This window comes from Sus scrofa, chromosome 13 (assembly GCF_054392235.1).
Source record: "Sus scrofa isolate SSC_HxYL_T2T_F1_AM1 chromosome 13, Sscrofa_HxYL_maternal_Yorkshire_Landrace_v2.0, whole genome shotgun sequence".
Taxonomy (NCBI): domain Eukaryota; kingdom Metazoa; phylum Chordata; class Mammalia; order Artiodactyla; family Suidae; genus Sus; species Sus scrofa.
The window spans coordinates 127937809-127958233 of NC_139395.1; the positions used below are offsets into that span (position 1 = coordinate 127937809).

At 34.5% G+C, this 20425-nt stretch overlaps 1 protein-coding gene across 48 annotated transcripts in view; it reads left to right on the forward strand.

Annotated features, from left to right (window-relative positions):
- The window catches only part of NAALADL2 (N-acetylated alpha-linked acidic dipeptidase like 2), a 1339033-nt gene that overhangs the window by 367941 nt on the left and 950667 nt on the right, over positions 1-20425 (forward strand). For 3 of the 48 annotated variants that reach the window (XM_021071194.2, XM_084990343.1, XM_084990344.1), the window contains exon 1: positions 17219-17366. The exons of the other annotated variants lie outside the window; for them this stretch is intronic. In XM_021071194.2, the coding sequence (XP_020926853.2) occupies positions 17324-17366 (43 nt within the window). In that variant the 5' untranslated portion in view covers positions 17219-17323. Of the gene's footprint in view, positions 1-17218; positions 17367-20425 lie in introns of those variants that run through there. 48 annotated transcript variants of the gene reach the window in all.

Sequence of the window (20425 nt, forward strand, 5' to 3'; positions counted from 1 at the left end):
TCATATATTATTAGGTTTATAAGCCATGAGCCAGGATCCTTCCATTTTTACTTTCTTGTGGTAGCAAATGCATTTTACATTCTAAAACTTTCCACGTGGTCCTGCTGAAGACCTCCACAAAGTTATGACTCAAAGTTACCATTCTCCCAAATCTTTCCCCCAAACAATGGATTAGTCTCACAGCACAGCAATGCTCGCTACAAAGAAAGCTGTTTATCAATTCCTTCACCAAACATTCTCTTACACTCTCTCTAATTAATACTACTATCACTGTTCAGGCTAAGAGGTCTGATAGTTAACAGAACAGGCTCATAAAACTATTTCTTTATGAATTTAACTTGTGAAGGGTCAAAGAACTGTTCTTCTCACATTTGTTGAGGCAAGAAAAGTCCATATAATCTGATACATAAGTTTAAATCACCATATCATAGAATCCAAAGGCTAGATTTTTGGAAAGACTGACACTACAAAACGCCATGAATAATCCAAACTGATTTCTCTTTTTAATCTCTTATCTCTATTTCTTCTGACAAATCAGCTTCATTATTCTCCCTTCTGTGAATAGCTGTTCTGTGGTTCCTGGTCTCATGGCTGAATGTAACTTAACACATAGTGCCTGATTCTACATAGTACAAGCTTAACCCTAATTCTCTTTCAGTCCCAAGTCAAAATTTCAGGGGGCAAAACCTCTGATCTTCTTGCAGTAGCTTCATGTACATACTGGTCAAATCAACCAATGGAATAAACTATTTTACGTAGAACAAAATGTTTCACCCCTATAGATTTAGAGAATAGATAAAACAGGGTCATTTTATCTTGGGAAAATCTTCCAAAAACTGTATTACAGTAGTTTCTAAGTCTTATAATAACAACAAAGCAAAAACAACAATCATTATCACAGTTGAAGGTGCTTGAGAGCCTATTCTGATCAAGGCCTTGCATTATCATATGGAACTATCACCTCAGCCCTACCTGGAGGTTCAAGTGTTTTCTCCATTTTAATGAAGAAAATACTGAAGCATAGAGAAGTGGAATAATTTGCTCAAGATCATATGGGGAGTTAAGTGGTGGCTGGGACCTAAATCCACATTTTTCTAACTCCAAAGTCCATCAAAAAGATGTCAATAGAATGATATCTACTTTTAATTTTAATAGCAAAATATGTTTCAAAATGTTTTGTACATTATTGGAATTTATATCTCTATTCCTGCCTATATCTGTGCCTATGTATATCTATCTCTATACATATATATCTCTATCATATCTATAGCAATATACCTGTGCATACAACTCTCCCTCCCTTCCCTTTCTCTAGCAAATACATTTAAAAATTAATGCTGGGGAGTCCCTGTTGTGGCTCAATGGTAACAAACTTGACTAATGAGGATTTGATCCATGGCCTCACTCATGGGTTAAGGATCTGTGTTGCCATGAGCTCAGGTGTAGGTCACAGACAGCTCAGATCTGGCATTTCTGTTGCTGTGGTATAGGCCAGCAACTACAACTCCAATTCGTCCCTAGCCTGGGAACTTCCATATGTCTCAGATCTGGCCCTAAAAAGGAAAAAAGAAAAGAAAAGAAAAAGTTAATACTGGATATTTCTGAGAATGGAATCATTTGTTATTTAAATCCTTTTTTTTTTCTCTTTATGGTTTTGTTAATGGTTGTATATTGTTAATGATTATAAGATACTTTTTGTTTTCTAAAGAACAGGAATGTGAATCTCATATTCCAATTTTGCTAGGTCCCTGGAGAGTGACATTTTTTCCTTAGGTGGCTTCTCATCTGCTTCCTCCCTCAACTCAAACAATATTTTCCTGCTGTTTCCCTTTTCTAACTAAAATCCCCTAAATCAACATGGTGGCTAAGACACTTGCATTATTCTTTGTGAAAATATGTGTTTATAAGAAACAAGCTGTGAAATATCTGCTGAGTGACATTTACAGCCATCTTCCTGCCCAACAGAACATCCAAGTTTTATAACTTTTAAATTACACCACAGTTTTTCTTCCTAGGTCTCTTTAAGGAATTCTTGTTAAAGTTTACAAAAATTTCTTTCTTTATAAGCTAAATTCATCAACTTCTTATTAAATATCTATTTGTACCCATATAAATTTGTTTCTTTATATTAGCTATTTGCTAATGTAACAAGTTCACTTTCCATATAGAAATATCAGACACATAAATTATAGATAAATTGTATGGATATCTTTGGCATTTTTTTGAAAACACAGTTTAGGATATCATGTCTTTTGTATTTCTAGTTTAATGTAAAGTATAGTCAAGAATCATAAATAAGGGTTAATTTTTTCTTGAAATAATAAATAAATGCTTTCTCTTGATTATAAAAGTAATATGTAATTTATTTTAAAATATCAAAAATCAAGAAGGCTGCAAGGAAGAAATTAGAAAGTAACCAATCATTCTATAATTAGCAATAATTATTGTATTATTTTTAGCATATATTATATATCTTGACAAAAATATACCATAACAATGTGTTAAACATTTGTAAATCAGTGAATAGTTCTACATTAAGTTACAGATTATTCCACTCTACTATTTTATAATTTATTTTATTTAAAAATATCCTATTGTTAGCATTTAAATGCTTATTTTTTATTTTGTAAACAACACTGATAAATATTATATTAACCCATTTTCAATTTTTCCAATTATTTTTTCAGAAAATTTCATAGGAGTAAAATTTCAAATGGTTAAGGGTTTTTTTTAGTATTTTACATATATTTTGCCAAATTGCCCTTCAGAAAGGTGGTACCATTTCTGCTCTGCCTATGAAGGAAATTCTATTTGACTTGCCTTCTGCCATAAAACTAGTCAACTGAACAAAATATCTAAAACAATTGTTTCTAGATATTGGACAATAGGGAGCTCAGAAATATGATCCCTGAGAAAAAGGAATCAAATAGGGCGAGCCTTACAGTTATCTTGGGTTTTTACCCAGGAGAAATTTCCAGAATATGATGAAAGGAAGAAGAGACCAAATATATCCTGAATTGAAGAGATATATATTAAACTTTGGGAAAAAAAGAGCCACAATTTAATGTTGAGACAATATTGGAGATGAGAGACCTAAATAAAGGGCTTGACATCTGCAAATGAGTACTTTGAAGTCTTTAACTCAATACCAATCAAGAAAAAGGGTGAAATTCCATGATGTTGCACAGAGAACAGCTCTTTGCAAAGTACAGCTATCAGAGACTTCTAAACTGAATGATTTCCAGAGTTCACATAAGACCAGGAATCACTCATGTTCCCACCAAGAATGGAGAGACCTGTAGCTGCACAGGGCATCCAGCTGAGCTTCAAAAGTGTTACAGACATTAGTGGTGTGGCTAAACTAGTTCTAGAGTAAAGGTTTCTCTGGTGCCACCCTAAAATATACAAAACATTTTTAAATGATCAGGCTGGTCCACAAATAACCTAACATCCCATCCAGACAAATTCCAACATCTTTAAAAGAGTACAACAAAATTCATCATTCAACAACATACAAGTCACAGAGTCAAAATGCTCCACATCCAATCAAAAATTACTAGACATGCAAAGAAGCAGATAATTGATACTCATAATCTAAATGAAATTAATAGAAAATGACTCAGACTATTTAAATTAGAAGGTAACTTTAAAGTTTCTACTATAAATAGGTACAATGATATAAAGACAAACATGAACCTACTGAGGAAAAATGGAAGATATAAAAATGTCAGAAATTCCAAATAGAACTTCTAAAAATGAAAAATAAAATATTATGAATGAATATTTCACTGTATAGGATTTATAGTAGAATAGACCCTGCAGAAGAAACCATTAGTCAACTGAAAGTTATAGCAAGAGAAACTATTTAAACCTAACTACAAAAGAAAAAGGGGTGAAAAAAGTTAACAGAGCTTCAGAGACCTGCTGAATAACTGTATCTATACCTCTGTATCTAAAACTAAAATATATGCTTATTTATAACATATGTATATTAGAGTACCCAAGGAAAGAAGAATGAAGGAAGGAGAGACAAATATTTGAAGTCAGCAATTAATGGCAGAATTTTTTTTTTAGAATTTGGTAACTAATATAAACTGACAAACTCAATAAACTAAACAAACTCCAAGTATGGTAAACACAAAGAAAATCATATCAAGTCACATAAAACTCATATAAAACAAAAGAATAAATGACAAAGAGAAAAACAGCAAGACACAAAAGACATTACATATAGAGAGAGTATAAGAAAAAAAAATGGACTTCTTGTCAAAAATATCTAAGCCAGATGACAAGGTGCAAACAAAAATTTTAAAAGTTAAATTTAAAAAAAAATCATCCTAGAAGTTCAATGTATAAGAAAAATGTCTTTTAAGAATGAAAACTAAGGAAAACTTTCTTAGACAAAACCGAGAACCCATCATCAGCATACAGGAATTTCAGATAATGTTCAAGGGCACTTTTCAGGAAGTAGGAAAATGAAATTTGGATCTACATAAAGAGACAAAGCAAAAAATGGTAACTATGTAGATAAATACAAAACCTTTTTCTTACTTTTAATATAAATAAAAAATAACTTACTATTTAAAGCAAAAATAATAACTGTTTTGTGGGCTTTTAACATAGGTAGCAATAACTGTATCATTATCAGAAAGGATAGAAGGATAGGAGAAGGAAATAGTCGTATGCTGATTTCTTATATGTGAAATTTTATATTATTTGAAGGTAGCTTGTGATAATTGAAGTTGAATACTGTAAAACCTCAATCAATAAGAAAGTTGTACAAGAGAAGAGAGTAAACTCAAGAAATTTAGAGACAGAAAAAAATGGCTAATGAGGAAATAGTGCAGATGCATTTCAATAATTAATATAATTGAAAGGCTGGAAAAAGAAGAAGAAAAAGGACAAATGTACAAAATTGAAAACAAATAGGAAAATCCAGTTATAATTACATTTATGTAGTAAATGTAATTTACTACATAATTGATAATTACATTTATGTAGTTGATAATAACATTTATGTAGTCTAATTACTGTGATCAGAAAGAGACTATTAATCTGGATTGAAAAATAAAAAGCAGTCCCATGGCATACTATTTGAGAGATACTCACTTTAAAGACATACATATTAAGTACAAAATGAAAAAAAAGACATACTTGAAAACACTATATCGATATCAGATAATGTAAACTTTAGAACAAGAAATTTTACAAAGGATAAAAAGGGCCATCTTACCAGAAGACATAAAAATCCTAAACATATTTTAACCTAACAATAAAGCTTCAAAATATGTAATGTAAAAATTGTAGAACTAAGAAGAATTATAGTCCACAATTATTTTTGAAGATAACAGCACCTCTCTCAAGTAATTGATACCCATAAATAGAAAAAAATATTTAGAACACTACTACAGTTAAGAATTAAATTACATATTCCTTTTCAATTCACATAGAACATTCACCAAGACAGGCCTTGTGCAGGACCCTAAAACAGGTCTCGATAAATTTTTAAAAGTGAAATTAATAGAGTGTATTCTTTGATATCATTGTAATTAAACAGAACTTGGTAATAGATATCTTGAAAATCTCCAAGTTTTTGGAACTTGTATACCTCTAAATAACCCTAGGTCAAAAAATGAATTATAAATTAGAAAATATCTTAAACTAATTTATGTAGAACACACAACTGTTATAATTTGTGGGGTGTGGGCAAATCAGAGATTGGAAAGAAATTTATGGCTTTCATGCTTTATTAGAAAAAAAGCAGCTAAAATCAATGTTGTAGACTTTCAACTTAATAAGCTAAAAGAAGAGAAAATTAAATCCAAAGTAACTACAAGGAATAAATAATATAGATATGAATAGAATTCAACAGAATAGAAAACTGTCAAACAATAGTGAAAACCATTGTAAAAATGGCTAATTTTTTCAAAATATTGATAAAGCTCTAGCTAGTCTGATCCACACAAAAAGGAAGGTATAAATTACTACCATCAGAAATGAATGAGAGATAGCCCTGCAGATCCTATAGACATTAAAAAGATGAACATTATAAACAACGTTATGTCCATTCATTCAATAATTAGATAAAATGGACAAATTCTTTGAAGGACACATACTATCAACAATGAATCAAGAAGAAAAAGAAAATCTTAATAGCCCTATTACAATTAAGGAAAATGAATTTATAGTTTAAAACCTTTCCACAAATGAAATTCCAGGCCCCAGTGGCTTCACTAGAAAATTTTATCAAACAATTAAGAAAGAAATAATACCAGTCCTAACCAAATTTTTTTCAAAAAGTAAAGGAAGAGGGAAAACGTGCCCACCGATATTATTAGGCCATTATTTCCCTAATGTTACTGAACCAAACTTAGGTCTCCTTGCCCACTGACAGAAAAGCCAATCTACTGACCATGGGTTGTGGAGAAGGGAAGTGCAACATTTATTGCACAATGCCAAGCAAGGAGTTCTGGGCAGCTAGTGCTCAAAACACCCAAACTCTCCTGTGGGTTTCAGGAAGTCATTTTTAAAGGCCAGGTAAGGGAGGAGAGTCCCAGGGTATGTGATCAACTGTTCTGTGATTGGTTGATGGTGAGGTAAGGTAACAGGATGGTATCACAGAGGTTAACATTATCAGTCCTCAGGCTCCAGTAGGTCTGGAGGCCCTATGCTCATGGTCATCAAATAGTTAATGTGTTCCCTTGGGTAGGGGTTTTAGCATCTGTAAACAACTCAGGAAAATGTGGATCAGATACTATCTAGGTACTTCAGAGAGAAGTTAAAGCAGAGGATATGGGGGAGGTGTCTCTCCAGGAAGATCCCCTTAGGGTCCTGCCTAGTTACACTAGTACTAAAGTAAGCAAATAAAATGGTTTACTAGGAAAGAAAACTAAAAGCGTAGGCACAAGTATCCTTAGCAAAATATAAACTTGTATCTTGTATTAGAAAGGATAATAGTTCCTGACAAGTAGGATTTATTCCACAAGTGTAAGTTTGATTTAACGTTTGAAAGTCAATTTAATTTATATATTTACAGAATAAATGATAAAAGCCATCCAGTCATCTCAGTAGACAAGGAAAACACATTCGACAAAATTTAATACCCATTGATTAGGACCAGAGGCGGGGAAGGGGAGGGATAATTATAAAAGCATATGAAAGAATTTCTTTAGATGATGGAAATGTTCTGTGTCTTAACATGTTGTGGTAGTTGCAAAGGTGAATTTTGTTGGGAAGGAAAAAGTATTTTTCCTTTATACATATTAAGTTTTCTTTCTGGGGCCCTAAACTTAAGACTGGCAAAAGACAGGTTAACAGGAGAAAAACAAAAATGTATTAACATGTACATTGCATCTATATACTTGGAAAAATCCAGTGAAGAGTAACTCAAAGAGGTGGTTAAGAACTTGGGTTTGTATATCACCTTAGGCTACCCAAAAGAAAAGAGGTTTTGGCTTCTGGGTGGGGAAGAAGGTTATGGGAAGATGGCAAGGAAAAGGATGTTAAAACAAGGGTTGACTCATGATGTTGTTCAGATTTAAATTCCTGCCTTCTCGATTAATGAGAGTTGCCAAGAATCCTCCTCTTCCTGAAAGAGGGAGACATTTTTGCAAATGGAAAATTTCTTTATAAGTGTAAATTTTCTTCACAAAAGGAAAATTTGTGCCCTGTTTTTAGAGCTTTTCCTGTGTCTGCCGATTGTCAATGTTCTTTAGCTAAAAAAAAAAAAAAAAATAATCCATATGTTAAAGAAAAATATTTTGGTGTGGTATATTCTGATATCTTTCAATGCTTGTATCAAAACTCATCTAAAAAAAACCTCACCTAACAATGCATTTAAAATGGGGTGCATTTCATTGCATGTAAGTTTTACTTCAATAGAGCAACAAGAGGAGTTCCCGTAGTGGCGCAGTGGTTGATGAATCCGACTAGGAACCGTGAGGTTTAGGTTCGATCCCTGGACTTGCTCAGTGGGTTAAGAATCCAGCATTGCCATGAGCTGTGGTGTAGGTCATAGATGCGATTCGGATCCTGCTTCCGCATTGCTGTGTCTCTGGCGTAGGCCAGCGGCTGTAGCTCTGATTAGACCCCTAGCCTGGGAACTCCATGTGCTGTGGGAAAAAAGACAGAGAGAGAGAGAGCAACAAGATTATACCTGTTTTTATTGCTATCAACAGTGAAAAAGAATATGGTAAACATTAAAAATTTCCTTACATTGCTAAATCTTTATATCTTAAGTTTTCTCAGTTTACCATTGAGGTTGACCACTTAATGAAATCATCTTTAGTGCATCAACAATTCAAAATTCACATAAAGCAGGTCTAATATGCCAATTTGGTGATAAGGGTGAACTATCACATTTACATGGTTTTATATATTTACATTATAATATTTGGATACTGAAAATAGGAAGATATTTTCCCATTTCCCAAGAAAATACTTGGTTATTAAAAAGCCAATGGTTACAACTAAAGAAAAAACAAAGATCCCCCGCAAAAACCAGTGGTTTTGTGGGCAATTGTTTCAGTGGAGAGATAAGTAACATAAAATAAATAGGACTGGCAGAGAGAATTAAACTCAATGGAAAGTCAATAACTCAACTGAAATCATTCAATTACTTTTTTTTTTTTTTTCTCCTAGGGCCACACCTCTAGCATATGGAAGTTCCCAGGATAGGGATCTAATGGAATCTGAGCTTCAATTGTCAGCCTACTGCACAGCCATGGCAACGCAGGATCTGAGAGGTGCACCTGCAACCTACACCACAGCTCAAGGCAACGCCGGATTCCTGACCCACTGAGTGAGGCCAGGGATCAAACCCGAATCCTCATGGATACTAGTCTGATTCATTTCCACTGTACCACAATGGGAACTCCCTTAGATACTTTTAAAAAAAAAAAAAAAAACACAATTTTCCAGACAAACAAAATTGTCTGAGGACAGGTAAGTCCAGAATTTGTGATATCATAAAATAACCCTTAAATTAGGAAGTAGAATGTTTTCTTTAACTTCAATAATTTAAATTGCCTTGCAACTTTCTTGATGTATTTTGCTTATCTTTGTTTTCACTATTTAACGTCTATCTCATTAGGTGCTAATAGGGGTGATTTAATCTCAATTTCTTCAAACCATTGTGAATTTGAAAACATTGTAAGTTTTGATTTGTCATGAATCTGAAGTAAATAATGAATTTCTTAGATTTTAGGAAAACTGAATAAATTAATAGCTCTCTCAAACAGGAAATCTGGTAATATAAAGGAGTTGCAGGGGAGAAAGAAAAAACATTTTTTTTTCTTTACTCTCCTACGTTCAGTGGCTGAGGGCCCTGCAAATTTAACTGACAAAATAAAAAGAGGGAGGAAAAGATTTAATTACATACATAAGTACATACATTTGTACAGGGTACTCACAAAGCAATGGAATTCCAGGAGGCAGAATTGAGGCTTATATATCATCTTGGACTAGACAAAGGAAAAGAGATTTTTTTTCCTTATTATTATTATTATTTTCCTTTTTAGGGCTGCACTTGCAGCATATGGAGGTTCCCAGGCTAGGGGTAGAATCAGAGCTGCAGTTGCCGGCTTATACCACAGCCACAGCAACACAGGATCCTAGTGGCATCTGAGCGAAGCCAGGGAATGAACCTGCATCTTAATGGAGACCTCAGGTCCTTAATCTGCTGAGCCACAGTTGAAACTCCAGAAGGAGGGATTTGAAATTTCCAGGGGAAGGAGGTCTGTTATAGGAAGATGAGGGAAGGGATTACACTGTAAAATAATAGTTATTTAGCAGATTTTCATACAGATCAGAGGTGCTGAGTGGTGTTTCTAGAGTAGGTCTCTTCCTGGTAAGGGAGAGGAAGACTCCATTACAAACGGACCTTTATGTCCTTCTTTTAAACAGAAGTGGGGAAGGCAGACAGCTTCTTGCCTTCAACTTAAAATAGTCCTGAAGCCAAAGTGGCACATTTTGAAGTGGCTTATTCCAGCCCCTTCAGAGGGAAGCAGGCATACTAGTAATCATCTCCTTTATATACACTTTACTAGTTCTCTTTTAAAATGGTTTTTGGAGAAAGATGAAATAGGACTGTGTTTTATTTTATTTTATTTTTTTCGGGTTGCACCCATGGAATATGGAAATTCCCAGGCTAGGGGTTGAATCATTGGAGCTACAGCTGCCAGCCTATACCACAACCACAGCAACACCAGAGCAACTCTGGATCCTTAACCCACTGACCAAGGCCAGGAATCAAACCTGCATCCTCATGGATACTAGTCAGGTTTGTTTTCTGCTGAGCCACAAGGGGAACTCTGATTGTGTTCTGTTTTCAATTAACCAATCATTCAGTGTTTATTAAATGCTTATAAATCTGGCAGGTCTAAAAACAGCCACTAAGAAATGCTCTAGTTGTGTGCCTTGAGAGTTGAAAGACAAGGCCATGTTTGCCCTGCATGTTTTTAAAAATACTAAGGAAATAAAAATTAAATGATACGTTAGGGTAAAGGAAGACTAAAAGTTTTAGAAGAGGTGTTAGGGATATGATGAAATAAGTATTTAAAGCTAATGTTAGCTATGCTGTGTCTATCTCTATTTTTGTGTTTATTCATTCTTGAAATTGCTCGCATGCTGTGGGTCCTTCATTGCCCAAGGTGATGAGATACCACATTTTCCAGCATCATCCTATTTTTTTTTTTTTCCCTTTATAGATTACTTCCCAGTCTATTATTCTGAGGAAAAAAAAAAAAAAAAAAAAAAAAAACTGTCCACAGAATCTATGTTTATCTCTCCTCATTTGTTCTCTGACATTTCCCCCCTCATTTTATAAATCTAGTCACCATAGGAAAGACAGTAGCCATTCACTTTAGAGAAGGTCTATTTTAAGTACTAGCTGCTTTGGGGAAGGTTGGAAACTTTAATCCTTCATCTCCTTTTTGGTAACAATGCTAGCTGGCAGGTAGTCAGCGGGGAAGTAGGAGAGGAGCTTTAGAAAGAAAACATTCTCTGTAGAAAGTAGTGGCCCATTATGATGTTGAACAAAAGTAGTTCTCCTGGAATCATTTTTCTAGGAAATCTTGTTATGCCACTTTGACTTTATTTAAAAAAAAAAAAAAAAGGAAGAAGAGATAAAAAAAGAAAAATAAAACAGTGTATCAAAATGAACTACTTTTTCTTTGATCCTTCGTAATTACTTTGTGATTTTTGACTACTACTTTCCTTGATATTTCATGAATTGAAATCAAGGCACTTGGTGTTAATTTTAATAAGTGATTATTATAGTTACTGGGTTTATTTTGGACATCCATCTATTATTAATATTTTCAGATGTTAAGTGAGAGGAATGGAATGTTTCTAAAGACTGAGAAATCTCACTCTTTACCTCAGTTTCACCTTTTAGGAGAAAGCTGTTACCCCCCTGAACAGCTGTTAAGTGTTGTTTTCATTTAATTAGTATTTGCTGATTTCTTGCACACAGTTGGCATTAATTGCTGCCTTTTTTCCTTCTTTTGTGGCTACAGTGAAGAGGCTGAAGACTGAAAGATATTTTACCTCTCAGCATGAATGTGCTTTACTTTTTAATATTATTAGAGGTTGTTTTAGATCATTCTTTGTCATGAAGATGAAATATTTGTTTTCCCAATTGGTTATTTCAGACTGTTTTGAGGAACTCCAAGCTAACGACACCATTTAAGCATTTTCATTGCATTTTTTTTTAAGATGACAGAGATAAATCATTCTTTCACCTTGGTGCTTCTATTAAACCTTAGTTTTCTGGGGTTTTAGCTGTGGACATATTTTTTTTTCTAGCTTTATTGTAGATTTTTAACATGTCCTAAAATTCTTGAATTTAAAAGTTCACCATTTTACACTATATCAGGCAATTAGCATGCATATTCTTCTGCTTTAATACTTTTCTTTGGGTTACTCTTGAGGGATTTTTGCCAGAATTTGTTGAACAATCGATTGTTATATGTAGATTAGTTGTGTGTGCGCCCTTCATTTTATAGTTCCATGATAATAGTATTAAATATACAATTGAACTTTTTTTAACTATTTTCCCTTTCCCAGATGGTACTTTGATGGCTCTCACAGTTAGTATTCTTACTATCAGTAGACTCAAGTGAATGAGGCTGCGGAGTGAAAAAAAAGAAGCAGCACAATGTGAGAGCTGTGAGTTAAGTTTTATATGAGGCAAAATAAGGAATATATCCTGGGAGGCAGCATTTTAGATAGCGCTGAGAAACTGCTCCAGAGAGGTAGGGGGAAGGTCAAGATGTGTGGGATTCTGGCAAGGGAGGAGATTCGTGCAACCAAGCACACGTTTTGCAGAACGTTGTGCTAGTCATGAGGAGTGGTTGTCACCATAAAGGATTTTAGTGCTTTTCTTCATGTGAGGAGATGCGAGAATTGGCTCATAAAATCTTTTCCTGAAAATATCTATCTGAAGACCTATTCTGCCAGTTTTTCCCAGAGCACAGAATGCCTCATTCCTGATTTCCACTCTGAACTCCTTTCAGGGAGTGTTGAAGGTTAGCAGTCTTAGCAGCTTGTGATTTACTCCTTGTGGGGGCAGATGGCACATGCCAATTTTTCGTTGGCAAGGCTGAGATTGCTAACAAGAGTATATCACTTGAAAACTTACTGGCATTTAAAGCAAGATTTTATGGGATCCTCATAAAAAAGTGCATAGAACATTATACACTGTGATTACAAGCTTGTATTTAGTATTTTGTTACACAGCCCTTCCACAATCTGGAATAGTGTTGTGCCCAGCAGCAAATGCAAATACTTTGTAGTATCACTCCCACTTGGCTTTCAATTTGGCACTTTCATATGTCTGTTATTTTCATATGAGTCATTGCTTATCTTAATTATGTAAAGTAACCTACATACCATTAGTAATTGTTAAGCAACTCTGTTGTTTGTGTGTTAGCATATAATTTATAGAGTTCCTTGGCTTCTTTGTTTAATAAAACTGTAATGCAAAGATCATTAAAATGACAATACTCCTTGCCATTAATTATGACTTATCTTGTTTCCTTGTTAATGGATGCCTCATACTATGGAAGGAAATAGTCACTTACATTGTTCTCCATCAATATTAATTCTCTTAAGATTCTGTATGTAATTTTATGGAAAAATATAGAGAATTGGATATTTAGTTATAGTAGTATTAAAGGATATTTTGCCCACCTGTCAATCCTAATACAAAGCACTGAGAAAAACTTAATTTTCTTGACCAATTTTTATTTTATATTCACATGGATAAAAAAAGTAAATATGTGCACATCATATATTCAACTGCTTAGAATTATACTATTAAATGTGCATGGTGATGTTAGAGAACTCTGAATTAAATGAACTAAATGTTTACGGAGGTTAGAAATCAGACAGATGAAAATTTGTGGAGCTAAAGTAGTGTCATTATTGACTGGGCTGTGGGACAGTTAACATATGTAAACATGGAAATAACATGACTGTGTTTTAGGAAGATCACTATGGTAGATGTGGAAAGGATGGATTACAGGAAGGGAAGAATTAATTGTTAGGGAGTTACTATCTTGGCAAGAGATGATAATGGCCTCACTAAAAGAAATGGAAAGTTAAGGAGGTGGGTTTCAAAGGCATTGATAGGACCTAGTGACTATTTGGGGAACATGAGAGGATAGTAGCAAGGATAAATCCTACATTTCTGTCTAGGGCAACTGGGTGGGTGATAATACCCAGATCCAAAAGAGAGAAGGTGAAATATGTTGGACCAGTACTCCTAAGTATGAGAAAATCTTGTTTATTTTATCTGTACCCATCATTTTTGTATCACTTTGAATAACTTTTTTTTTTTTTCAAATTTTCACTCATATCTTCCCTTGAAAATTAGAACTAAATAATCTCTTCAAAAACTATCCATACCAAATTTAAACTTCAACATTGGTTTCTCCCTCATGTGTACTTCTGGGTAGAAACCTCAAAATGAGTGATAAAGAAAGGCATTTATAAGACACGCCTTTTTCAACTCTCCCCTTGAAGTGCTTTAGAAATGCATTGTTGGGAACACAAGTAGGTGATGTGCTCGGAACGTTTTTTTTTTTCCCTATTATGTCACCTAAGTTGTTTTTAAAATATGCTCAGTAATTTTTACACCAAAGTCTCAGATTATATATAGAGGACACATTCACTCTCAAAGACTTCCTTTCTAGATTCTGAAAATCTTGATAATTTTAATAATTACAACACTCGTTTCCTTTTTGCCATTTAGTGAAGCTATTCTGTCTAATGCTCCTCATGCCATTTGTTTTTGATGCATATGTGCTTTAAGCAAATGCATGCACTTTTTTCTTTTATTTACTTCTTTTATTTTGATTTTTTAAAAATTCTCATAAGTGTCCTCATCTCTTTTAATCCTGCTAGCTCTTAATTATTTGCTCTGGCAGATAAACTACCTACTTCTCCCTCCCATCTCTTTTCACTTTTGAAATTTGTCATTTTTCCCTCTCTGGATGTCTTCTGTCATCATCTTCCCATGACCCGTGTCCTTCTTTTCTTTGAGATCCTTTTTTTTTTTTTTTTGTCTTTTTAGGGCTACACCCACGACATGTGGAGATTCCCAGGCTAGGGGTAGAATCGGAGCTATAGCCGCTGGCCTACCCACAGTCACAGCAATGTGGGATCCAACCCTCATCTGCTACCTACACCACAGCTCATGGCAAAGCTGGATCCTTAACCCACTGAGTGATGCCAGGAATCAAACCCACACCCCTAAGGATACTAGCTTCATTTCCACTGAGCCACAATGGGAATTCCCGAGATCCTTTAATTCACCCTTTCTGATGATGGTAATTTATTCATCTTTACAATATTTGTTAAAGGCATAGTATGTGCTGGAAGCTGTGCAAGGTGCTGGAGATATAGTGATGAACACAGAAAGGTCTGTGACATCACACCTTAGGGAGTACATACAATACAATGTGATAAAAGCCATGTGCAAAGGAAAAGTTTTTAGTTAATAAGGGGCATCTGGAAGCACATAGAAGAGACCTCAACCAAGACTGGCTTGAAGAATTCCTGAATGTGAACTATTGAGGCAAAGGGGAGGTGATGAAGGCAGACATTTTCCAGGCATACAAGGCACTGAAGAGAGAAGGAGAAAGGGAGAAAGGGAAAAAGGGAGAGACTGAGGAAGAGAGAGAGAAAGAAAGTGTGTATTTGGGGCACTTAATTAGTACTGAAACTATTTCGGTATAACTTAACATACATTTATGTTACTTTCTGTACAGCTACAAAAACTTTCGAGGTTTCTGTTTGTTTTTACATTTTTCCTCAGATCAAATAGAACTTCTGTATGCCACTTTCACAACTCCTTGCATGCCATAGATAATTGGTGCTTTATACCTGTTATTGACTAATTTTAGGTCCCTGGGGCAGGTATGTAAATACATTTCCAAGTTTGTCATAATGAGTGTGGATTGATGTGTGTGTTTCTCCTCTTATGGGGATGTCACAATGTGATGATTATAGTGCTTTATTGGCACACATTCAATTTCAGGTTACTTTTGGTAAAGCACAAGCACAGTATATATGTTATATTAAGCAATTGAACTAGGCAAGATACTGCTCTATTCTGGAACAAACCACAACCTGGGTTTTAAATCAGAGGTTTCTGACAGTATGATGATAAAATAGGTCTTAGATAGAAAACGGTTGGCTCATTTTACAGATGAGGAAACCGAGAGTCAGGGAGGTTAATAAAAGAAATAACTCAAAATTAACTGTGATGGGGATTTAGGGGTATATCATGTATGTTTTTATTTCTAATACTATTTGGTATAACTATTCTACCTGTTTGCCATTTCTGTTGTTTACATAACTTATATAATCATTTTTTTATTAATAAGCTAGCAAACATAGTTTATAAATTATTTCTAAATTAAAAATTAAAAAACTATTAAGGTAGGAGATATTTGAACCTCAGATTTTTTTTTGACTAATATGACCAAAGCTAAAAGTTAAGGAAGACTAGAGGGAGGAAGTAGAGATTGTTTTTTATTCGAGATGTCTTACAGGAGACAGAATTTAAATAAATTGACTTATTTTTTGTGATCCACTTCTGCTCTTGCAAAATTAATAAAGATAAATCTCCAATTTGTTGCTAATCTTTGCTAGGGATATTTGAGGCACAGCAGTTTAATATCACTATGTATCTATTAAAAGGCAATGCAAAAATCAGTATCCTTTTACCTGTGAGGACCTTGAGGCCCTTTGCGACTGGATCAAATCATTTCTTTAAGGTCTCTCAGTTAATAAGTAACAGCTGATGTCAGAACAGAGCGACGTCAAGGCTCTGGTTCCGCGCTCTTTCCACCCCTCAGGAGGAGAAGGACAGCAGGAGGGAGAGAGAAGGAAGAGAGTGTAGGAGGAGAAGGATGAAAAGGAGGAAAGGGAAGAAGAGGAAGGGAGAGGAAGAGGAAGAAAAATGTTGCTTGTTGTGTGTTAATTATCTGCCATTCACAATGTTTAACAGTCATATATTTTTTTTAATTTTTATCAGAGCATAGTTGATTACAGCGTTGTGCCAATTTCTGCTGTACAGCGTAATGACACAGTCATACATTCTTTTTCTCATACTGTTTTCAATCATGTTCTACCGCAAGAGATTGGATATAGTTCCCTGTAGCATGGTCATATTTTATTGCTTTCAATCTTTAGAAGAATCTTCTAAAATAGATATTTTACATTTTTTCCCATTTTATAATTGAGGAAATTGGGCCGCAATTCTTCCCTCGTAGTTACACAGTTAGACTAGAAATCCTTTAGAGCCTTTCTTTCTACCACTGTATTAAACTGACTCCCATGCTCTTCCTTAACCCCCCTCTATGTTTTTTGAATGGACATTTCAAAATTTAAATTTTAAAGTGTATTTTACTTCTATAAGAGAAGCAGATTGGAAACACTAAAAAACAAACAAAACTCTGGCCCTGAACCACAGTATGTTGGTAGGACAGATACTCTTTTGGGGAGGAACATGTAGATACATTTCTGGACTAAAGTGAAAGTAGGGAATTAAAAGTTAACATCAAAACTGAAACAAAGCCATGTTTTGTGAAGCACACACTAAGCAGTACACTGGATCAAAGGATGTGATCTCACGTCTCAGCAAAACAGGTCCTGCAAGCCCAGGTAACTCAGGAAGCAGAGTGGTAATTATTCACAGAAGAAAGCAGGTAGTATACTGTTACCTTACTACAGGAGAAAGTCAGAAGGTCACGAAGCTTGCAGGGTAACTGACACAACTGAAACTGCTCAGCCCCCTTTAAAAAGAAATAATAAAATGGGAGAGAATGAAGCAAGTTTACCTAACACAGCTTTGCAAGGTAAGTGCCAACAGCCTCTGAAATGGTTACAACCAGGCGGTTAAGCTGTGTTGATTACAATGTGTCGGTGTGCAGCCCTGCTGCGTTTCGAGGTGTGCTTTGGAGGTGGGAAAAGAGGCGGGGATTGCTGTTTCTGAAGAAGCCGCTGTCTCTGTTGTGCTCAATTACTCAGCTTACAGAGATGTAGGAGTTTGGGGGAGTAGGGAGAGTCTTAACCATATTTTCTACTGTAATGCTTAAGAAATGCTACAGCCAGCTTCCAGGGCATTTGCATGTTAAACTTTTCCCAAGATTAGCATAATATTGAATTTTGTCTCCGCTTTTGGGAATTTTATTTGTAATCCAGTTTTGCCATCTCTGGGGTTTACCAGCTAAGTGGTAGAAAACAAGGTCTCAGAGGGCAGCATATTGGGTGGGGAGAACAGTTGGTTTTACAGGTGTTACTTAATCAGATACCTTTGTCCTTTGAAGAGACTGGCTCTGTTGACATTGGCTTGACAAGGCTTCTACGGTTAGGCTTGTTGATAGAAAAAATACAAATTCCCTCACACTTTCCACTTTTTTGAGTGAAGAAAGTTCCTTCTTAAAAAAAAAAAAATGGAAAATGGGCTTAATGTTTATTTGTTGCTGTGAGTGATTTCTAGTAGTCTATCTTCTAATGAATTATTTACCATCTTTAAAAGTGGCATTTTGTTCGAGATTTTTTTTTTTGAAGAAAAAATCTGCTTGATGATGACATTTTTATTTGTTTAATCATGTTTCTGTGGAGCTACCAGTAAGAAAATCCCCAAACCACTCAGTTTTCCATTAAGGGTATATAACCAAATATGTCGCTATATTTATTAAATATAATAAATACAAGAATAACAAGATGATCTTAGACATGCCTGGTCATAATAGAACATCATCCATTTAGGGTGTTAATCTTCCAGAATACCTGTGTTTTTCCTTTATTTTCATAAATACTTTCTCTACTTGCTGAAGAATCTCAGAATGTTATTTTTATTTTTTGTTTCCTAATATTTTTTAAAAACTGCACAAAATGCGATTTAAGAAGCATTTTTAATTTGAAGATTAATTTTCAAAGTTAGTGCATTCTATTGAAGAGAAACAAAGTAAAAAGCTCATTCAGCATAACTATGAAATAATTTATTTGTATGTGTTTTATGGACAAAATGATATTATATACATGATTACAACATATACTTTAACTGTCTCTATAATATTTTTTCATGGAAAAGCATGTGAGAATCATCTAGGTCCTTAAAGTTGTTTATATAATAATGATTTTGTATTAAATGTGTATGACTGTTTGGCAGCCCCCTGAATAGCCTATCCTCTGAATGAATAGTCTGTGTCTGTGTTTAGAGATTGATATAAACTGAGGAGGAAACTGGCTGCTCCCCTCTCCCCTCAGCATCCTTCTCTGTGTCAGGATCATGGGCAATATTTGCTTCTTAATTTAGAGTCCTAGAACTTGTATAGATTTTCTATTGTTTTGTTTTGTTTTCCTTTTCCCTGGCACTTTTATATGTATTATGATTCCAGTAATATCTTCCACTGTGAAAAGGTAACTTTTCACAGCTTAACTATTTTCAGAGTCAATAATTAGTACATATCAGAAAAACATGCCTACAACTTAAAATAAGAACTATAAATAATTTGAATGTCATTGAGTTACAAAACCATGTGCCTCTATCCATAAAACATCTGTAGTTGGGAAATACTTGTGAAATCAGTTCTATCCTGGGGTATTTTCTTTTCTGCAGTCTGTGAAAACTTTTCAGTAAGGAATGTGTTCTCTCCTGATCTTATCTGAGTTGAAAGACATCCTTGGTGGGTCTATACATATAGTTCCCCCCTGCCTTCTGGGATTGTTGAAATGCTTCCATTCTAAATGTTTTAGCCTTATGATTAATAACTTACTAATCACCGAGAATTAATGAGAAACAAAGGTGCTTCAGTCTTTGGTTTGAAATTATTTTTGGATTTTTTAATTTTAAAGAAAGCACTGTAGGGATAATTTGTACCTTTGTATGTGCAAAGGTAAGAGATTTTTGATGTTCGTTTAATATCTTATAAAACAAATCAAGACATCTTGGAGTCTTTCATTCATGGCTTACTCTAACAGTATTCTATTTTCTATGCAATACCTTGAATTTAAAAATTACTGAAGCAGACTTGTGATTGCCAAGGGAGAGGGGGAGGGAGTAGGATGGACTGGGAGTTTGGGGTTAATAGATGCAAACCGTTACGTTAAAAATGGATAGGCAATGAGGTCCTGCTGTATAGCACAGGAAACTATGTCCAATCACTTGTGATGGAACATGGTGAAAGATAATATGAGAAAGAGACTGTGTATAGATGTATGAACAGGTCACTTTGCTGTACAGCAGAAATTGACAGATTGACAACATAAATCAACTATAATAAAAAAATTTGAAAAGTTAACTAAAAATAAGATACACTGTCAAAGTAGCCAAAAGAATAAAATAAATACAATAAAAAATAGCATGATTTCTCCAAAAACACTTACTGAAGTAAATGAAAAAGGCATTTTGAAATGTTGCTTAATTTTGACTTTGACTTATCAGCATTATATAAAAGATTTTAAAGTTCTCTAAAATAATACTAATTATTGCCAGCTCTGCTTACAAATGGTGTCTAACAGAAATGACTATATTCAGATGTTTTGTACATTAAACATATGAGTGGTTTGTTTTGACTACGAAGATAAGAAGTGATGGTAGATTATCATTAGAACTCCATGTGCCTTGAATAATGATTTTCTAAGGTTATGTGTCTAGATTGTCTAGTTTCATTGGACCATCTAGTGACAACTTGGAGGGTTAGCTATAAACATTGTCAACAGTTATTCACTTTAAGCACTATTTCCTATAGTTGTCTGACCGGTTATTATACCAGGAAGCTGGTTGAGTGTGTCCTGGTTAGTGGAGCCCATAAGCTATCAATATTTAATGTTTCCACTGGTATTGGGGATCTATCTTTTCGCAAAAGAAAGTGAAATCTTTCCAAAGTTTTCTTCAGTTTACTGTGAA